Here is a 19,918-nt window from a genome sequence, read left to right on the forward strand (position 1 = left end):
AAAAAAACATTGAATAATGTATTGCTCAAATTCATCTGTGAATCAAAATGAAAGTTGTATCTCAACATTCATTCAAAACTGCTGGACAAAGCAGCCTTACAGACTACAGCCATGATTTCTGCATCTTCTTAGAATCCTCCATAACAGCACCCCTTACCAGCAGGAAGTAGTTTGGAAAGAACGACGCCCAAATCCCCAAATATTGTCTATAAATGTTTGTTTTCATTTAAATGAACTTGGTTATATAAAATAAATAAATAAAAATAATTTTAAACAACAACAAAAATAAAAGTCTACATGAAACCAGGTTTACTTTAACATTTAGAACTGGACAAATATCTCTGGCATTTCATGTTGAATTAGAGAACAAAATATTTAACCATCTTATTAGCTAATTATCAAAATGCTAGTGGTTTTCAGCTATTAGATAAAAGTAAAATGAAAACACTCAGCTTTGTCTAATATACACTCTTAAGAAAACTAAAATGGATACAATGACTTCTATGATCCTAATATGGTAAGAGCAACCAGTATCAGGTGTTGCTGGTGCACAACTTTAATCCCAGCACTAAGAAGGCAGAGGCAGGCAGACCTCAGTGAGTTAGAGGTCAGCCTGGTCTACAAAGTGAGTTCAACGATAGCCAGAACTGTTACACAGAGAATTCTTGCACATAAAAACCAAAGAGACAAAAAAATATTTTTCAGAAGAAATATTTCTACTGGTTCCTTTTGCTTTAGTCAATTATAGATTTGAACAGTGTGCTATCTCTTCCTCTATTCCATGTATTGTAGTATTTTCCGATGGTACCTAATAAAGGTTTTTTTTTTTTTTAAACTGAATTTCTGGTTTTATAGAAGGTGCCGTTTACCTCTGTACAATATTCTGGATGTAAACTAATCAAAGGTGAAACTCTCAAAAACAATTGGTACAAACTCTACAAATGTAACCACAGTCCTATGATGTTTTTTGGTTTCTGTGTTTGGGAGAGTAGGAAGTGTGTTGTATTTCTCAGAATGGTTCACATAATTCCTACTAAGCCAATTTTTTCTTAATGAATATTTGTATTAGAAATTTGTATATATCTTCTTTTTCATATTAAAGCTCAAGTCCATTGATTTAGAATCTATAGATATGTTGAAAGGCTAACACTCAAAATTCCGTAATAGGCAATTCATGCCACTTCTGTATGATTTCTAAACTTTACAGTGTTTTCCTTTTTATCTTAAATCATTAAGTAAAATAAGAAGTCCAATTCAAGAGATCAATTCCTTTTGTCATTAGCAAGTTCTTTAATGGGTTGAAATGCTTTGCTAATTGATTCACTTTGGATTCTTTTAACCCATAACTCTTAAGTCCTCTGATGAATCACTGTTTAAATCACATTTTATTCAATACATATGTAATGATATCAAGGACATTAAGAAAAATATCCTGCTGAATACATATATTTAGTGGTTTAAGAAATGGAGACTGGAGTACGATTTATGGACTTTGTGTTTTTGCTACACCAACTCCTAGCACATGCCAAGTTCTTTTACTTGTGTGCTGTGCCTTCCTCTTTTATATATGGGGATAATAATGACACTACTTAGACCAGGTATCATAACAATACAATTAATATTTACAGTATTTGTCATTCTTTGTACAAGCAATGCCCATAGCTAATCAGTACTTTTGTATAATTTGAAAGTATTCGTAGTCATTGGATCTATAGATTCCCAGGAGGTCCTGATCAGGTTAATCAAATATAATCACAAGTCTGTTGTGAGATTCCTTTTTCTCTTATTCTCTTTTCTTTTTAAGATTTCCTAATTTCCTAACACACACACACACACACACACACACACACACACACACACACATATATATATATATATATCTTGCCAGGCAGTGGTGGTTCACGCTTTAATCCCAGTACTCAGAAGGCAAAGACAAGTGTAGCTCTGTGATATTGAGGCCAACTTGTTCTACACTGTAACACAAATAATATAAACCCATAGACATATATTGGGGTTCAAGGTGAAGATCAGAGAAGCAATGCAGCCAGCCACTAGAGAGTTCTCATCTCTACCAATGATCAGACAGAAGGAATTATCCACTGTACTTCAAATTGTGTCTCCAAATTGCACAGCTTTTCAAAAAGCCTCAAAATCCATGACTGCTGCTCTCTTCAGTGTGGCAGGAAACTAATTGCTTCAGAATAATTTTGCTAGTGCTGGGATTAAAGGTATGAACTCTGTTAATTGTTTAGACTGATTCATTCTCATGTAGTCCTGGATGGCCTTGAACTCACGGAGATCCATCTACCTGTCTCATGAGTCCTTAGATTAAAGGTGTGTGCCACTGCTGCTCAGCTTCTATAGCTAACTAGTGTGGCTAACTCTACATTCTGATCCCTAGACCAGCTTTATTAAATCATAAACAATGTATCACCATACTACACAGAGAGTCCCAGGACAGCCAGGGCTACACAAAGAAACCCTGTTTTGAACAACAAATAAACAAACAAACAGACAAAAGACTTATTTGGAGTCCAGTTCACATTTAAACAAAACAGAAGTAAAAGGGAAAGGAGGAAGTATTTTTCTATCTTCTTGGTATGAATGACATCCTAGAGTTGACAAATGGCACAGAGGACAAATTTTGTGATCATATAATTAGTCTATCCAATAAATGAGTAGGGGACAATATCCTCACATTATAAATCCCTTGAAGTGATGAATGTCTGGTGTGATGAGATTAAAGGTATGTAACACTATCCATAAAATATACTTGTTCCCAAACAAATTTGATTGTAGATCCCAGCTCTAATTCTGCATAGACTCAAGAAAGAAAATAACATCAATACCATGTAGAAATATTAAAGAAACTTCAAAAAAAAGTTTACAATAATGGGTGATCTTTAAGAACATACTCTGTGCCTAACCAGATAAAACTTGGCTGTGAATAATCGCTATGCAGAGAGATGCCGATAAACAGCATCTGAATTGATCTGAATTGATCAAATTCTTGTTCACTTCATATATATATATATATATATATATATATATATATATATGTGTGTGTGTGTGTGTGTGTGTGTGTGTGTGTGTGTGTTTGTGTGTTTGTGTGTGTGTGTATGGATATATATTTTTTTTCTTATTTTACATATCGATCCCAGTTCCCTCTCCCTCCTTCCTTCCCATCCCATTAACCACTCCCACTCCACAGGAAGGGTGATGCCTTCAAGGAGGGATCATCAAAATCTGTCAAGTCCTTTGGGGTAGGGACCTGGCCCTTCCTCGTTCACTTCTTTTATTTACACCATTCCTTTGACCAAAATTGATCTAATAGCTCTCAACTATATTTCCTGCTCTTGGGAAGCTGAGGCAGGAGGATTATGAGTTTAGTTAAAGTCTGGGCTCTATAGTAGGAACCTACCTTAACAGCACAAAAATTGGTATTTATTTTTGCTAAGACGAGTTGAAACTTCCAGGTCAACAGTATGATCTCTCACTTTAGTTAACTTTATGTAAATATGCCCTATAAAACAATAAGCCTGCTAGACATACCATATATATATATATATATATATATATATATATATATATGTATATGAAAAAATAGATCTCTAGAATGAAGAAGTTGAAAAGCAGGTACAGAATAGAATTAAGATGATATTTCAAGATCCTATTTGTGTAAATTGAGTAAAATTAAATATTTATTACATTTAATCATCAAAAAATGTTTTTAATTATCACACATGTTCAGTGAACCCTCATTGTAGGACATTAAATTGATGGAGTTTTCAAGTGGTAGCTCATTGGTCTTTATTTAATATAAATATGTTGTCATCCTTCAAAGCAATGCAAGTGTGAGCAGCAGGACAATCAGGGTGTGGGAGTATGGGATTTGGGTCATGTACAAAGCAGAAGCGGCAGGCAAGTATGTCAATTTGTAAATTAAGAATTTATAGAAGGATGTATTTGACTTTAAAATACTGTTTAACAACTTCTAAATCATTTCCATTCAGATCATCTAAAAGAAATAAAGGTAAATTGAAGATTTTTATACGGAGAGTGAAGGGAATTAAATGGAAAGCAAATTAAAACTCTGTGAAATAATCATTTGAGTAAACTAGTTGTGATTGTTTACTCTTTCTCGGGGGAGGGGGGAATATAACCTTTTTTTCCCCACATGGTAGAGAGCAGGCAGCTACAGCAATGCAATTTTAAAATATTTAGTCAGTCATTGATGTAACAATATGAATGCTTTGGTTTTGAATTCCACCTTTACTTTTAAATTACCATAAGGAACAATTCTTATTGTTCTGAGCCAATGAATGCAGGTTTCTCTGCAGTTTTTCTCATACCATTACTTTATTAGTTTGACCTTTTTACAGTGAAAGAGTTCTCCTCTTAAATTTTCATTTATTATTGTGGTGAGTTTTATAAAGATGGAACATTGCAAAAGATAGTGTTTTATTGATTGGTGGAGTTGATGTAGGACTATAAAGCAGTGTGTCGAAGTATTAAATAATCTTCCTCTCTGTTCTATCTCAGGCCCAGCTTAGAGGTTAAAAGTCATTAAACAAATGAAATTATAAAGCCAGTTTACATAGTTTCCCCAAAGACATTGAACTACTTCTTTCTTATTGTGTCTAAATAAAACTCATCATCTATTTTCTTTCACTAATAATTACAAGGTTCTCTCCTAAGCTATTCTTTACTGTCTTCATTTTCTCCATCCTATAGAATACTCTGGAAATGCAAGCATATAAATATGACAAAAGAATTAAGCTGTTGAAATAAATTAATTTATTGTGCAACAATGTATTCAAATCTCACTTGCTCAATAGATTTTGCCTTAATGAAATTCTTCAAAGAACAATAAATACATCACCTTCTAAGGATTGAAATTATACATTAAATTAAATGATGGAATGTGTTGTGTCTAAATTTATAGAGCATTTCAATTGAATAATTAAGCTTTTGAATAATAGAATTTGCATAAAATATTTTCTTTAAACATAAAAGTATTATGTATTGTCATAGTATTCTATGTTCTTAAAACTAAAACTACAGTAAAATGAAATAAGGATATCCAATTAAATGCTTCAAATTTTACAATTCACCTAATTTTCTCTATGCTGTTAAATGTATTTTATATTGAGGCTTTAATCAATTTGTACTCAGATTATTATGTCATTTTTAGGTTATGTTGAATGGATAAAGGAATAAGTAAAGGACTCATGAGTTAAACAAATCAGCATAGGAGATTGTGATACATATATTGAATAATAGGACATTTTTCTACTCATGAGAAAAATGTAGAAAGAAACATAGAATGCTTTACATTGGCATAACCATTGCTGTTTCAATTTATAAATAAATACTTAGGTTTAGAGAATTAAATATCCATGAGAAAACATATTCCCATACTTTCCATTAGTACTTGCTATAAAATTTGTTATGGCATGAAAGTCAGATTGCAAATGATCTTACAGGAATTGATTTATTTCCAGATTGCACTTAACTCTGTTCTGTTACATATGAACAAATACTAATGCAAGTAAGCTCACTAAGTCCATTGTTATAGGACATACTAAAATGTGCTAGAAACATTGATAGCATGCTTTGCAGAAGATATACTGGTTCATTTAGAAAATTCTATTTTAATAAAATTCAGGTATATTTCTCAAGTACATTTTATATATTTCTGTATAAACTATTGACAACCTTATTGATTAAAAATTATATTTAAAGTTTAGCCAAACTGGGAGACCCAATCTGTCCAAATAAGTAGCTGTTTTTATTGGCAGTCATGGCTGCAGGAATAAACACTCAGTTTTCTTCAGAGGTTTTGTTCCAGGTAGCCTCTGCATGTTCTAACAAGTGTTCCTATATTCAGTCAGAAATAGGTAGATCTAAGTGAACTGTAAAATACAAACATAAAAATGTGGGAATGAAAACTGCTGGAGGGAAAGATGGGTGGTGGTGGGAATAGGTCCTATCAAAACACATGCTTGGAATTATAAACAATATGGTTTTATTTTTGTAATATTTTTATTTAATTTATTATTTTACATGTCGATCCCATTTCCCTCTCCCTCCCTCCCTCCTTCCCTCCCTCCTTCCCTTTTACTCTCTCTGCCCCCTCACATGCACCCTGACCAACCTCCCCTCCAATCCCTCCACCCCAAATTCCACATGTATGGCAATGCCATCCAGGTTGGGTCATTTAGATCTGACAGGTCATTTGAAGTAGGGACTAGGACTTCTCTCCTGTCTCTAGGTTAAGGCAGTATCCCTCCATGAGTGATGTATTTGCAAGGTCCTTTTGTGCACCAGGGATACATCCTGGTTCCACTGTCTGAGGTCCCTTAGACTGCTCAGTCCTTCTGGCTGAGACCCATATTCAGAGGGGCCTGAGTCAGTCCCATGCTGACTTCCCAGCTATCAGTCTGGGGGCCGTTAGCTCCTCCTTGTTCAGGTCAGCTGTCTCTATGTGTTTCTGCAACCTGGTCTTGTCCTCTCCATCTGAATCTAGGTTCTAGTTCAACTCAGTCTTTAGGTATTGCTGTTTGCTTCTGTTTCCAACAGGTATTAGATGAGGGGCTCCACGGATCAGTTAGTTGTTGATCCCTTTATCTGGGAAGGGCATTTATAGTAGCCTTTTAATGAATGGTCACATATGGATTTTCGACCTAGAGCAAAGGATCACCAGCCTATAATTCACCCCACCAGAGGAACAAGGATGCAAGGTGTATTCTAAGAGATTCACATAAAGTCCCTCACAGAAGGGGGAAGGGACAAGTCACCCAGAGCACAGGGGAAGTGGGGGGGGGGGTCAGCGAATGGAGGGAGAAGTAGGAGAAATAGAGGGGGAGGATAGGAAAACATGTGCAACTAGGAAGATTGAGTCCAGGTAGGATTAGAAGACAGGAGAGAGAGAGAGAGAGAGAGAGAGAGAGAGAGAGAGAGAGAGAGAGAGAGAGAGAGAGAGAGAACATAAAAGGGGAGCCAATATTGTTTTGAAGAGAAAATTGAACCCAAAGAAAGGTCTAGAGACCTACAAGACTGCCGCCAACTAACAATAAACAATATGTTTTAATTTTCAGAAAGAAAAATTTACAAACAAGAATCTGATATCAAGTTGCATAACTTAGAATCTTGGTCTGAGTATGGATGTAACTCAACCTACTATTTTTAAAAACTCTACTGTAAAATTTCAAACTTATATAGTAAATATATAAGTAAAGCAAAAGCATCATAAAATATAACCAACAAATACAATTAGTAGCTGCCAAAAGTTAATTTGAACCTTTATATCATTATCATCACATCATTTCATCTGACCTTTACCTTCCTCAGGGCCTACCATACACCCCTGTTTGCTGTCTACCAAATTCATCATCTTTTTCTATTGATTGTTGCTACATGCCTATAAGAATACACATTTGCTTAAAACAAAATGCACTTCAGACACTGATCTCAGGGGCCTATGAACTGGAGATGGAGCTGAAGTGAGTGAATCTACCTTCTCTAAGGACTTGCTCTCATGCTACTAGAAGGTGCCATGCAAGCTTCCAAAGGATTGAAGAAAGCAACATTCTCCCCAGCTATGATGCCTATGAATTTATTCATTTTCTCTTCTCTCTCTCTCTCTCTCTCTCTCTCTCATTCTCTCTCTCTCTCTTGCTCTCTCGCTTTCACTCTCTTTCTGTCTCTCTATATCTTCCATTTTTTTCCCATTGTTTTCTTCTTCAGTGGTTTGTTTATCTTCCAGTAAAAGATCACTGAAATTGAGTTGGAACATAAGTATGCTATATTAATCTAAATATCACTCAGTTTTTCTGTTAGCAGAAATTAGAACACTCCATTCTTAGCATCGTATAAACTGTGGTGAAGGACAATGCTATGGTATAATGCCTCTAACAGTTCCCCTCTGGTGCACTTTCATTGTTCTTTCCAAAAAATAATCCAATATAGACCTGCTAAAAACTCCTAAGTTTCAGAAAGTCATCATTACATGAATTATATAGCATTGCACCTAAACTAGAATACGGATGGCGATTTTCTTTTGCTTGTTGTTGTTTTTAATCTTCACAACACTGACCAGGTAGGTCCTTTGTCATGCAATTTCTTATGTAATTGCATCATGTTCTTTAGGACACACATTCAGCATTAATTTATGATTTGGATCTTTTAAATAAAGCTTTAAAATACTGCCAGTTGATTTTATTTGTAATGTTCTACAAAGTGCATCCTCAATGTATGCACTGAAGATTTTAATTGAGAATGCAGATCATTGAAATATGAGTTACTTGAGACACTAATAACCATAAATTATCATTTAAAAAATCACTTCTGACATTCCTGGATTATTAAAGTTCAAAAGCAAAGTGTTCAAGCAGCCATATTCTCTGATTCCAGGTAGGATACTATCACTTTCTCCAGAGTTCTGTCAGTAGCTGAAAATATCTGGCATTCTTTGGTTTGCTGATATGTAAGTCCAATCTTTCCCCCCTCTTCCTAAAAAACACACCTAATCTTTATCTCCACAGCAACTTGTAAGTGCACTAGCCACAGATAAGCAGCTTATCCAGTGTAGAACTACCTGCTCTTGATGAACTACTACTGCACAGACCTTCTTTCTATATAACCTGATAGTCCAAGGACACTGGATTCACTCCTCAACATGTGTTTCTATAGATGATGCAGAGAGGTGGCTTACTTTGTCAACCAAAATGCCTGGAAACAAATTTCAAGCAGAGGCATTTCTAATATCTTCTCATTGGTTTCTCAAAGGCAGGCAGATTGTAGCCAACTGGAGACTGATAGGGCTGTGTGGCCAAAGCTGTGAACAGTGATCTTTCCTACCTCAAGTGCACACCATTGAGCCTCCTTCTGGTTCTCCTTATTAAATAAATCAGATTTTTTAAAAATATTATCTTCTTTTATTTCAGTTAGTTTCAGAACATTTTCCTCCTTAATCTATAGTTTCCTATTCAAATATTTGCATGCTTAAACACCATTAAGCTGTGTTGTGCTATTCAAGTACACACATACATAACACACACACACACATACACACACAAAATCTTATATGACTTCATGTCTACACCAGGCATGTGTACAACCTATATCCCTGGTGCTGGCAAGGTCACAGGCAATGATGGGAGCCAAAGTCAGGTCCTCTGTAAGAGTCCCAAATATCCTTAACCACAAAGCCCTCCCTCTCTGGAAATCCTGTTTTATGTGGAAGCTTGTTTTTATACTCAAATATATTTATTGATTATTTTAGAGACATTCATCAGTGCCTACATCTGCTAATATTAAACATAAAAGTATTTTGTTTCTAAAGTATAGTATAAAGTGTTAACTAATGGTTATTTTCTTAATCTGTAATCTCATTTATATGAACTCATTATAAGTGTTTAATATATGCTTTCACAGAACTCTACGTAGAATGGCTACAGAACTTATTTAGTCTGAAGTGCACATCATTAAAGAAATGTCTCCATAGACTAGTGAGAGAAAAACACAACAGAAAGATTTCCTGACACCTAAATGATATATATTTCATGAACAAGAATGACTGCCTTGACGAAGGGGCCTATGTAGTGAGATTTACCTGATCCATAGAAAATAATTTCGGTATTCAATATTTCCACAATGCATTAATTGTGGCCATCATGTGTCTTGAGTGGTGTCATCCTGAAAGTGCTATTGACAATTCTCTGATAATATTTTAATCAGTTACACCCATAGTGAGTGTGGTAAATGATGCCTAATGTCCACTGAAATAGGAAAACACAGGTAGAGATGCCTTCAAACTACCCAGAATTTAGTCTTCTTAATTCTGTCAAATTTTCTTGTTAGGTAGTCTCACTAGGATAATTTTAATTGTCTTCTATGCTCTAGCATTTTCTCCAATGAATGGGTTAGTATTATGTGCCATGGATGTATTGAGATATAAAATCATGATTTCCTTTCTTGACTTTTAAAAAGTGTATGATATTACTAATATGGATGACAATGGACTTAAGAATTTGAAATTGGCTAGGGTGGAGATTTTTTTTTATCAAGATTATATATAGCTTTCAGTTCAGCTAAGTGCTGATGAAACTGTGGGGTTTTTGGAGGCAGTACTCTTCATTTTTCTAAGTGCCTTAGTAAAGAACAGCATTCATGACATCAACTCGGTATATTGACCTTTTTATTTTCCTGTTTCATTACTTGCAATGCAGGAGCGTGTTCCCGACAGTCCCTCACCTGCCCCCTCTCTTGAGGAGGGCCGAAGGCCTGGCAGCCACCCATCATCGCACCGCAGCAGCAGCGTGTCCAGCTCCCCTGCACGGACCGAGAGTTCTTCCGACAGAATCCGTAGGTCTCATACTTGTACTTGTCACCATCTTAAACTTTATTTTGTGCAGCTAGGCTTTCTAATCAAAATGCCCTCATTCCAAATAGATTTCAAATGTATCATGTTCCAAAGCTCCATAGCAATAGCCATTTCTCAAAATTATGTGTCCCAGTTTGGAATGCCTTGAAGGATGAAGCAGCATTAACAGGTTCTGCTATAACTTCCTGTCTTTGATACTACACATAAAGATTTGAGCTATGAAACAGAAAAAGTAAGTAATCTTCCAGATTAGTTTCTGAAGTACATAGCCAATTCCCAACTATCTAACATCTAAGTACATCGCTTAAGCTTTATTAAACGGCATTTCTTCAATGAAAACCTCTGCCACTTTTGAAATTCATCATGCTTTGACATTAATCAGTATTGAATAAAGATGTTCACAGATACAAACAACAGAAATGAAATTAAGCACAGTAAATTTAGAAAGTCTATTTCCTCTTCATTTTAGATGATCACTGGATAAAAGAACTTTAGTTTTAGGATTTCTGTTTTGAACAGTCCGCAATATATTCTCCTGTTATTAAAATTTTGAAGTACGTATTCAGTTTATTTCATATAAAAATTACAATATTAAATTGGATATGGCAAAATGGCTCAGCAGCTAAATGTATTTGATGGTCTTGAAGAGGACCAGAGTTTGTTTCCTAGTAACCATTTCTGGCCACTCATAACCACCTGTAATTCCAGCTCCAAAGAAATCTAGCTTTTATTTCTATACAGAAGGGATTTCTTCTATACAACCACAGACAAAGAGGCCAAAATCAAGATGCTAGCATTATTATAGCATTAATGTACAAACTATGGATATTTTCATATTTAATGAATTTTCCAACTAATTATTTGAAGAGCAAGATGATTTTCTTTTCTGGTACAAGACTCAACTCATGACCACAGATCACAGTATTATTATTATTATTTTTTATCTCTGCCAAAAGATGATGAAATTCTTCCAAGATCTCCCCCATCCCTATCATTCATTAAACACTGGGATAAACACAAGATAGTTTGCTTTGTAGAATACATTTTTTTCTGAAATTACTGTGATACTCCTCCTCATTAAGCTTTTGAATTTTTGCTCATACCACAGCTATGATGGAGCAGATTTGGAGAATCATGCAAAGTGGCAGGGAATATATACTGGTGACTATACCATGTGTTAATTTAAATGTTACCATTTTCAGATATCAACATTTTGATATACATACATACATACATAGGTAAAGTATTTTGTTGTTCATAAAAGTACCAACCTGAGCTTAAGAGTCACCACTGAAACTTGAAATAATAAAAGGTTGGCTGTCAGTGGCAATTCTTAATACAATCCAATGATATTAACAAGACTCTCTACTCTTCCAGGAAAGCAATGTTTTATACAATATATTTACCTACTCAATTTTTGCAAAACAAACAAGATTTATTTTGTTTGACCAAATTATTAAGTGAATTCATTGACTTACTTCTGTAAATTAGAGTGTTTAGTTATCTGAATAATAATAGTGTTTTATCATTCCAGTTGTGACAGATCACCACTAGCAGTTAGAGAAAGTAATTATTTTCCAATAATTTTGTTTATATTTATTGAATTTGTGTTGTTGAAAACTACTTTTCAGAAGAAATTCTTGATTCTTATGACATGCCACATTATGTGGTGTAGAATATAATACAGATTCCAAAACCATGGTTTTGATTCTTTATTTGCAGAAAAGTATACTGGCTTTGGTGGGTCACTTGGTCACCCCTTATTTTAACCTGGAAATGTTAAATGGAACTTAATTGTTAAGATCAAAGATTTTCAAAATTGGGGAAGATTATTTACTGAGGAGAAAACTTGATACACAGGCATACAATATTGAACCTCGTTCCTAATGTTTGCATTAAAATGACCATTGCACAATATTCTGACCATGGAAAGCAGTTTGTTTTGTTTTTGTTTTTTGAGACAGGGTTTCTCTGTGGTTTTGGAGGCTGTACTGGAGCTAGCTTTTGTAGACCAGGCTTGTCTCGAACTCACAGAGATCCTCCTGCCTCTTCCTCCCGAGTGCTGGGATTAAAGGCGTGTACCACCACCACCTGCCTAGCAGTTTGTTTTGTGTGAGAACAGATACAGTAAAGTGGTTTTATTTCCAGTGTTTTCTGCTTATCCTATTGGATTAGCATGTGTTATTAACCTCCCAGTAAATTTACCCAATGCTTGTAATTTCGAGGTTCGGTATCATATGATTGCTTTATTATTTTTACCACAATGTTATGATACTGTTGTGTCTCTTCCTTGTTTGGGGCTAACAGCTGTCCATCAGAATGGATTGTCCATGAACCAGATGCTGATGGGTTTATCACCAAATGTACTTCCTGGGCCAAAGGAGGGAGATTTGGCTGGTCATGACATGGGACATGAGTCCAAAAGAATTCACATTGAAAAAGGTAATTTACAATTCTGTGCCCTTTTTTTTGTTCTGGAAATGAAATAGGCTATCTATTCCTGCATTGGTAAAATAACATACATATCTTAAATGTATAATGGTAATAAAACATGAACCCTTTTCAATAAAAGATGTCTGAATGGAGGCCTGCTTCTTTCCTGCTATTGATGGTAGGTGACTATTTAATTTCCATAACAAATTTAAAAGAGAATTACATGAACCAGATGTCAATTTTGAAATTTTTAAAGGTTGCTTGTCTTTCTTAATGCATCCAAGACCATTTTATTTTACTTAGTAGGCAATAACCTGAAAAGGATTATTGAAATTATTTTTCTGATTTAAAGATGCACAATTATTCTTGGGTGAATCTGTAATGACATTTTAAAAGGTGTGGGAGGTGGGGTAGATAGCTCAGTTCATGAAAGGCTTATCTGGAGGACATCAGGATCTCAATTCCATCAGTAGGATCTGTGCAAAGACGGCCAAGAAAGTGATGTGCTTGTTATCTTAAAGCCGGGAGAGTGGAGACAAGAGGACTACCAGTGCTTAGTGGTCAGCTCACCTTACCTGCTGTTAGGTTCTAGTTCCAAGTAATAAATCATGTCTCAAAGTGAGAGTAGATAATTCCCGAGGAGGAGAAAAATACCTGAGGTCAACTTTGGGACTCTATACATATGTCCCTTGAGTTACACACACTCATTCACACAGAGAGAGAGAAAGAGAAAAGAGAGAAGAGAGAGATGTGTGTGCACGGGCATGCATGCATGCACACACACATTTCCCATCAATAACAAAGACTCCAAGGTATACAGATTCAGGTTTCCTACTGGAACACTTTTATATTTATCTTAGCTACTTCTACAACCAAAGCACTAGGAATGTACATTTGAATTTCCTACTGCATGAAGAGATTTCATTAGGAAATTTAATTGTTATTTTGTTATGCATATTAAACACATATGCTAAAAATATAAATACCAGTTTTCAAATAACACATTTGGGTTGTGACTATAGACCTAGTTACTTTTATTTCAACCTTCATGTATGTTTAAATTAGTCTTTGATTTTTGGAAATTATAATATAATCATATCATTTTTCCATTCACTTTCCCCCCTTCATGCTCTCTCATGCCTTCCTGGTCTCTTTCCAATTCTTGCTGGCCAGTTTTTTTAGTATTAAATAATTATTTCAAGTTTTTTCATATGGATAACCAGATTGCTCATTTTGACATGAAACCAAATAACTTGTTTTGTTTTTGTGAGTAAGAATTGGTACTTTGAAATTGGGAGTACACATTACTTGTCTAGCATGCACAAGATACTGGGTTCAAACTCTAACATAAAGAAATAATTTGTTTGATAAGTTTATAAAGGGTGTTAAAGCTTGATATTTAAATATTTAAATTAAAAAATGTTTTTAAGAGAAATTAAGAGAGCCCATTAAACATTAAAAATGCTTATGAAATATTTTCCTAAAATGGATTTCTAAGTCCCTTAAAGAGAAAAAAAATGTAAGTATGTACAAATAGGAGAACTATCAGTTCTTTGAAACATTCATGGGAACATAGTAATCTTCCCTGTGTTTAAATTTACCATGTTAAAGTAAAGATACTATTGAGGAATAGCAAAATTAAGGAATACTTTGTTATTTATTTTATATTATTATGTGCTTATAAAGTTGATTTTATGCTATTGTAACTTTAGTAGTCTATATAGTCCCAGAGCCTCTATACTTCTAACTCTAATATTTTTATGTATTCTCCTTCAATATTGAGGAAAACGTGTCATTTATTGTTTCATTCATATTTAATAGAAGATCATTATACAACAGAATTATAGAACTTGACATAGGACATATTTTATAAAATTACATTTTCCAGAAATATTTTAATATAAAAATTAGTTAGATGAGCAAAGGAACCATTTTCTCTAAAAGTTCAGCAAAAGAGCAAATCTCTACAGAAAATGAGTAGCTATTTTCTCAATTTTACATGGATGCTATTTATTCTGGTTCAACATAAAAAGCTATGAGGGGGCAGTAGATAAGACTCAGCCAGTGACAGCACTACTTCAAAGCCTGAGAATCTGGTTTTATCCCTGGAAACCGTATCTTAGAAGCAGAGTACCACTCTAGAAGTTTGACCTCTGATCTACAAATGCCTTCCTTGACATTCACACACACACGGAGACACAATAAAAACAATAACATAATTAAAAAAAAAAAGACATGGGAAGTTGACTGATAATATACAATGGGGATAAATATGTTAGGCCTTAAATATTTTCAGGATCATTGGTGTCAAAGGCTGGAGATTTTAATATAAAATTTAGAGACAGCAATGAATTGATAGTGAAGACAAAACGTACCTGATAGCACAGCATTAAATTCCATTGGAAAATTCGATGGAGATCTCTACAACCTTATGTTTCAGGTACACAGACATGTAGTATCCATGATTTAGGGGTTTAACTTAACTACATATTTGTCATAATTATCATATCTTTACTCTCATAGAACATTTTTAAATGGTTTTTGTTGAGTGTGTTCTCTCGTTTTTCTTATACACCCCTGACTTCACTTCAAAAATTTACTGTATTTGAATTTTCCTGTGGAAATTCTTTATTCACTAATACCTTTTCTTTTAGTGAAATTATTCATTCACTAATACTTTTTCTTTTAGTGTATAAGCTGAATATCTATGCATTTAAATTGATTATAAATAAATTGTCTAAACACTTGTATACTAATTGAGATTGAATTATGAGACAATATTAAAAAATAGAAAAAACTGAAAACAAAGATTATGATTACCTTCTTTCAAATTAATACTAGGTGAAAGTCAAGATTATGTTTATATAGAGGGCATTCTGACTAAGGATATACATAGCACCTTGCAAAGTTATTTATTACAGCCTGGGTTTCTAAAATGTTTCTCTCTCAGAAGAAAGACCCTAACTAAATCTCAAGTGTATCCCAATATTTCATACACAAAATTAGATGTTTACCATTCTGACTGGATATGAAACTACCATTGATTTCAAATCATGAAAATTTTAATAGATGTTGATATAATTATAGTGCTTTGTTTTATGGTGCTCTTTCCCTTGGAAGAACTCTTTATCTCTCATCTACTTCTAGACTACTGAATTAATAGGAAATATTCATGGGCTCTCTAGATTGATAGAGTTCCCTAAATTAAAAATTACTTTTTTTCATGACTCCATTTATCATGTCCCTCACAATAGCCCTGGATCTTCCTTAATACTCATATCTGTATTGAAGAAGTAACTTTATTTAGAGAAATATGTGGAAAAATTAATTATATATTCTTGTCATTTTTGGCTTGAACTTTTTATGTGTAATTTGCTTCCTAACAACTAAATCATTCAAAAACCAATAATTCTTTAAAAAAACATTGATATTTTGCATAGATAGCAAAATTCATTTTCATGTCTAAAATGATTATGATGTGAAGTTTTAATCATCAATAATGTTTAAACATGAATATCTTACTTAATATTAAAAACTTATCTACTATATTTGATGAGACAAAAAATAAGTAACTATTTGTTAATTGTCCTGAAACTTTATAAACAATGGAGTTCAAAAAGCAAATATCTGAATAGATACTTTCATTCATTTTGAGCTTGGGAAAGGTTTAAATAATGCACATTTAAAATATAAATAGGAAAATTGTTTTATATCAAGAAGTACAGACACTTAAAACGTGTGGAAATCCCAGGCATAAAGAGAAAAGTTTATTAAGATTTTAAACTTTCATTAAAGTCAAGTGAGTTTTAAAAATAAATGTTCTGATTGGAACTCTGATACTGTAAACAAAAGTTAAAAATTTGTTCTAGGGTCTTTTCAAAATATATTTTTTTGAGATTATAATATAATCTCCATCCCTTTTTGTCCCTCCAAGCCCTCCTAATTCCTTGGGTCTGTCTGAGTTTAGAAACACTAAGGATCTTTTCTCTGTGTGTAAAGAGCAACCAACAGAATGTGCTGCAGAGGAACATGGGATGTCACTGCTTGCTTGCATGGCTAGTGTCTTAGGACCTTGACTAGAGGTGACATACTAGAGAAAACTTGATAGAAACACAGACACACAGACACACAAAACCTGAGACAGGCTGGTCTGAACACTCAGATGGAGAAGCCACAGCAAGCCAGAAGTTCAGCATGTTTTCAATGTACACATAAACAGAGAGAAAACATTGTTGTATATGATGAACAAGGATTTAGGGCCATTTCAGATAAAGATAATATATATATGCCCAAGGATGTAGGTTTAGATAATATTTGTAGGAATAGGTTCTGTAGTAAAGCAGTCTCCAGGATGTGAATGTCTGTGGGGTAAAGTTACAGTGAATATTTTCTGTACATACTGTTGACATACACACAATGCCCTACAGAATGATTTTGCCATCCCTCAGAGGATCACTAGGGGAAGATTTGTGTAGTTGGCATTTCCTTTGAGCAGTCAACAAGTTCCTAAATAAAGACATGAAGTCTTTTTATTAATTATGAATGCTTAAGCTTTGGCTTGTCCCACTAGTTCTTTTAACTTAATTTGACCTGTTTATATTCATCTATGTTTTGCCTTGGGGCTTTTTACATTTCTATATATTTTATTTTTCTGCTTCCTCTTTCTCTGTCTGTCTTATCACTGGTGTCTCTTTTATTTTCTTTCTGAGTTTAAATTCCTTCTCTTAATCACTCTTCCTTCATGAAAGTCCTGCCTATAACTCCTCCCTCACTATTGGCCATTCAGTTTTTTATTAGACCAATCAGTTGCCTCCACAGGCAGGGTAAAGCAGCAAAAAATATTCACATAATTAAACAAATACAACATATATTTGAGGGGGGATGTTCAAGAAACTTCTGTCAGGCCATAAAATATTTGCCTTGAAGTAAACTGTTGGTCCAACACTTTTCAAGATTCCCAGTGTTTGTCAAACTTGCATTTTGTTTGGTGAATTAAATGACACAGTGTTCAGTGCATGAACATAGATCACAACATTGTCATATTTAAATTCCTTTCTTTAATAATTTATTCAGTGCATTGAGGCTTCTATATCATCCCTCCCCAAAATGGCTATGCATAATTTTTTTTCAAGTTGCTCAAAATACATTTTTAAAACTTTTGCATAGTTTTTATTGTTTTAAACAGTGGAATTTTAAAGATAGTAATATTACTTTACCATGGCTTTTTAAAACAAGATAGGTCAATAAAACACTACATAACAGTAATATTGCATTCTAGTATATCAGAACTTTTATTGTCTTACGTAACTATTATATGGATATGTATAGACCAAAAGCCCCTTTTCAATAGCTTTCCAAATGTTTTCAAAAAACTTATATTACAGTTTGTATTATGCATCCAGTGTGTGAGGTCCTACATCAAATTAAAATCATAAGACCTGGCTGCAACTGTCTTTATCCACTGAACCATTCTACGGGTCTCATTGTTTCTTATTTAACCCAAGACACTCAGATGACTCTTGTCATAATGAACTTTCATGCTCAAAATCTTCTCTTCATTGTAAGATATCATCTACTTTATTCCTTTAATTAGAATTTGTATATGTTCTCACTTGTAAGTGGTTAGACCAAATATCCTTCCATTAGAACCTTTATCGTTTAATCTTATTTTTAAAATATATTTATTTTTAGTAATATACACTTGTAGTTCATTTGGATAAAGTTATCTCCCAAATTCATCTATTCTTTATGTAATTATTTTAATACCCAGAGAATCCATTCAGTGCTGTCTGTACATGAATTGGTATAGGATCATAAAATTGAGCATGCATAGCTTCTCAGGGCCCACATTCTGGTAGAAATTATGCCCTCGCCCCGCACTCCTTGTCAATAATTCCTCAGTTAGGGGAGTCCTTCTTGAGTCATTTTCCTATCCATACTGGGATTTTGAATTGCTTGATCTTCTGCTTCTCTTGTACATGCAGTCCAAGTTATTTAAGTACTTTGTGTATCTATATGGTTATGCTCAAAATTTGTTTTTCTGCAAATGTCCACTACCTAGGAATCTTACAAACTTTATACTTCTTTCTTGATGGATCTTGGTCATTGGTAGAAAAGGTTTTGATACAAATGCCCCATTTAGAGTTGAATGTTATATAGTTTTTTTTATTTTCTCCATGTTGATTGGTTGTGGATCTCTGTATTAGTAATCATATATTTAAAAAATAGTCTATGTTTTGAAGGGTGAGCAAAACACTAATATATGGGGATAAATATAAGTATTTAGGGTTCATTTTATTACTGTGTTCATTCAACAGAATACTACTGGATTATGTCTTATGACATATGATCTAAAACAAGTTAATGGTACAAAGCATGAGTTTTAAATGGTTGAATTTGCTTTATCTAAGTTAAAAAATAAATGTGATCAGTTATTCCCTAACATAAATGCCATGATTACACAAATGTATGGATCTATTCACCATAGCTAGGAAATATTTTATTTTTTCAAGTAAGATTTTTAACAATGTATTTTTTATCTTAATCAATTAATTAGTAATCTATCTATATTTATTTAGCAATTTGATGAAGCAGTGCTTAAATGGAGATTCCTTTCTATCTTTGCTGATTCTGGATGAAAATTTATATGAACCTATATGGAAGTGGTTGATAAAAGCTGTGGACATTTAAAATCCATACATTTTAGAATCATTTCACACTGCAATTTCATTTTGGCAATACCAAATTAATTAAATGAACCTTGTTTAGTAGAGCTCTAACTATATTTATTTTGTACATATTAATTTAGTAAATGGCCAGATAGGCTTTTTCTCAATTAAATACAAGACATTTTCTGTTATTCCCTGATTTAATTCATTAGAAACAGAAAAAATGGTCATTATATGTTTAGCAATTTTAAGAGATTGCCTAGTTATTGTTAACCTAATAGGGTAGCATAACATAATTGCTTATTTTCTAAAACGAATAACTTACACTGTGTGCTATTGCTACTTTTATAGAAAAAAAATGACATGAATCTATAATGTCATGAATTTCAACATGATATATATCAAGTTCTGACTTGAGATAGAAATTACA

At 33.7% G+C, this 19,918-nt stretch overlaps 1 protein-coding gene across 1 annotated transcript in view; it reads left to right on the plus strand.

Moving 5' to 3' along the window:
* Dach1 (dachshund family transcription factor 1) overlaps positions 1–19,918 on the plus strand; it is a 375,887-nt gene that overhangs the window by 262,878 nt on the left and 93,091 nt on the right. The window contains exons 5-6 of the mRNA XM_051195300.1: positions 10,233–10,368; positions 12,695–12,829. Coding sequence (XP_051051257.1) covers positions 10,233–10,368; positions 12,695–12,829 — 271 coding nt within the window. The remainder of the gene's footprint in view (positions 1–10,232; positions 10,369–12,694; positions 12,830–19,918) is intronic.

This window comes from Phodopus roborovskii, unplaced genomic scaffold (assembly GCF_943737965.1).
Source record: "Phodopus roborovskii unplaced genomic scaffold, PHOROB, whole genome shotgun sequence".
NCBI lineage: Eukaryota > Metazoa > Chordata > Mammalia > Rodentia > Cricetidae > Phodopus > Phodopus roborovskii.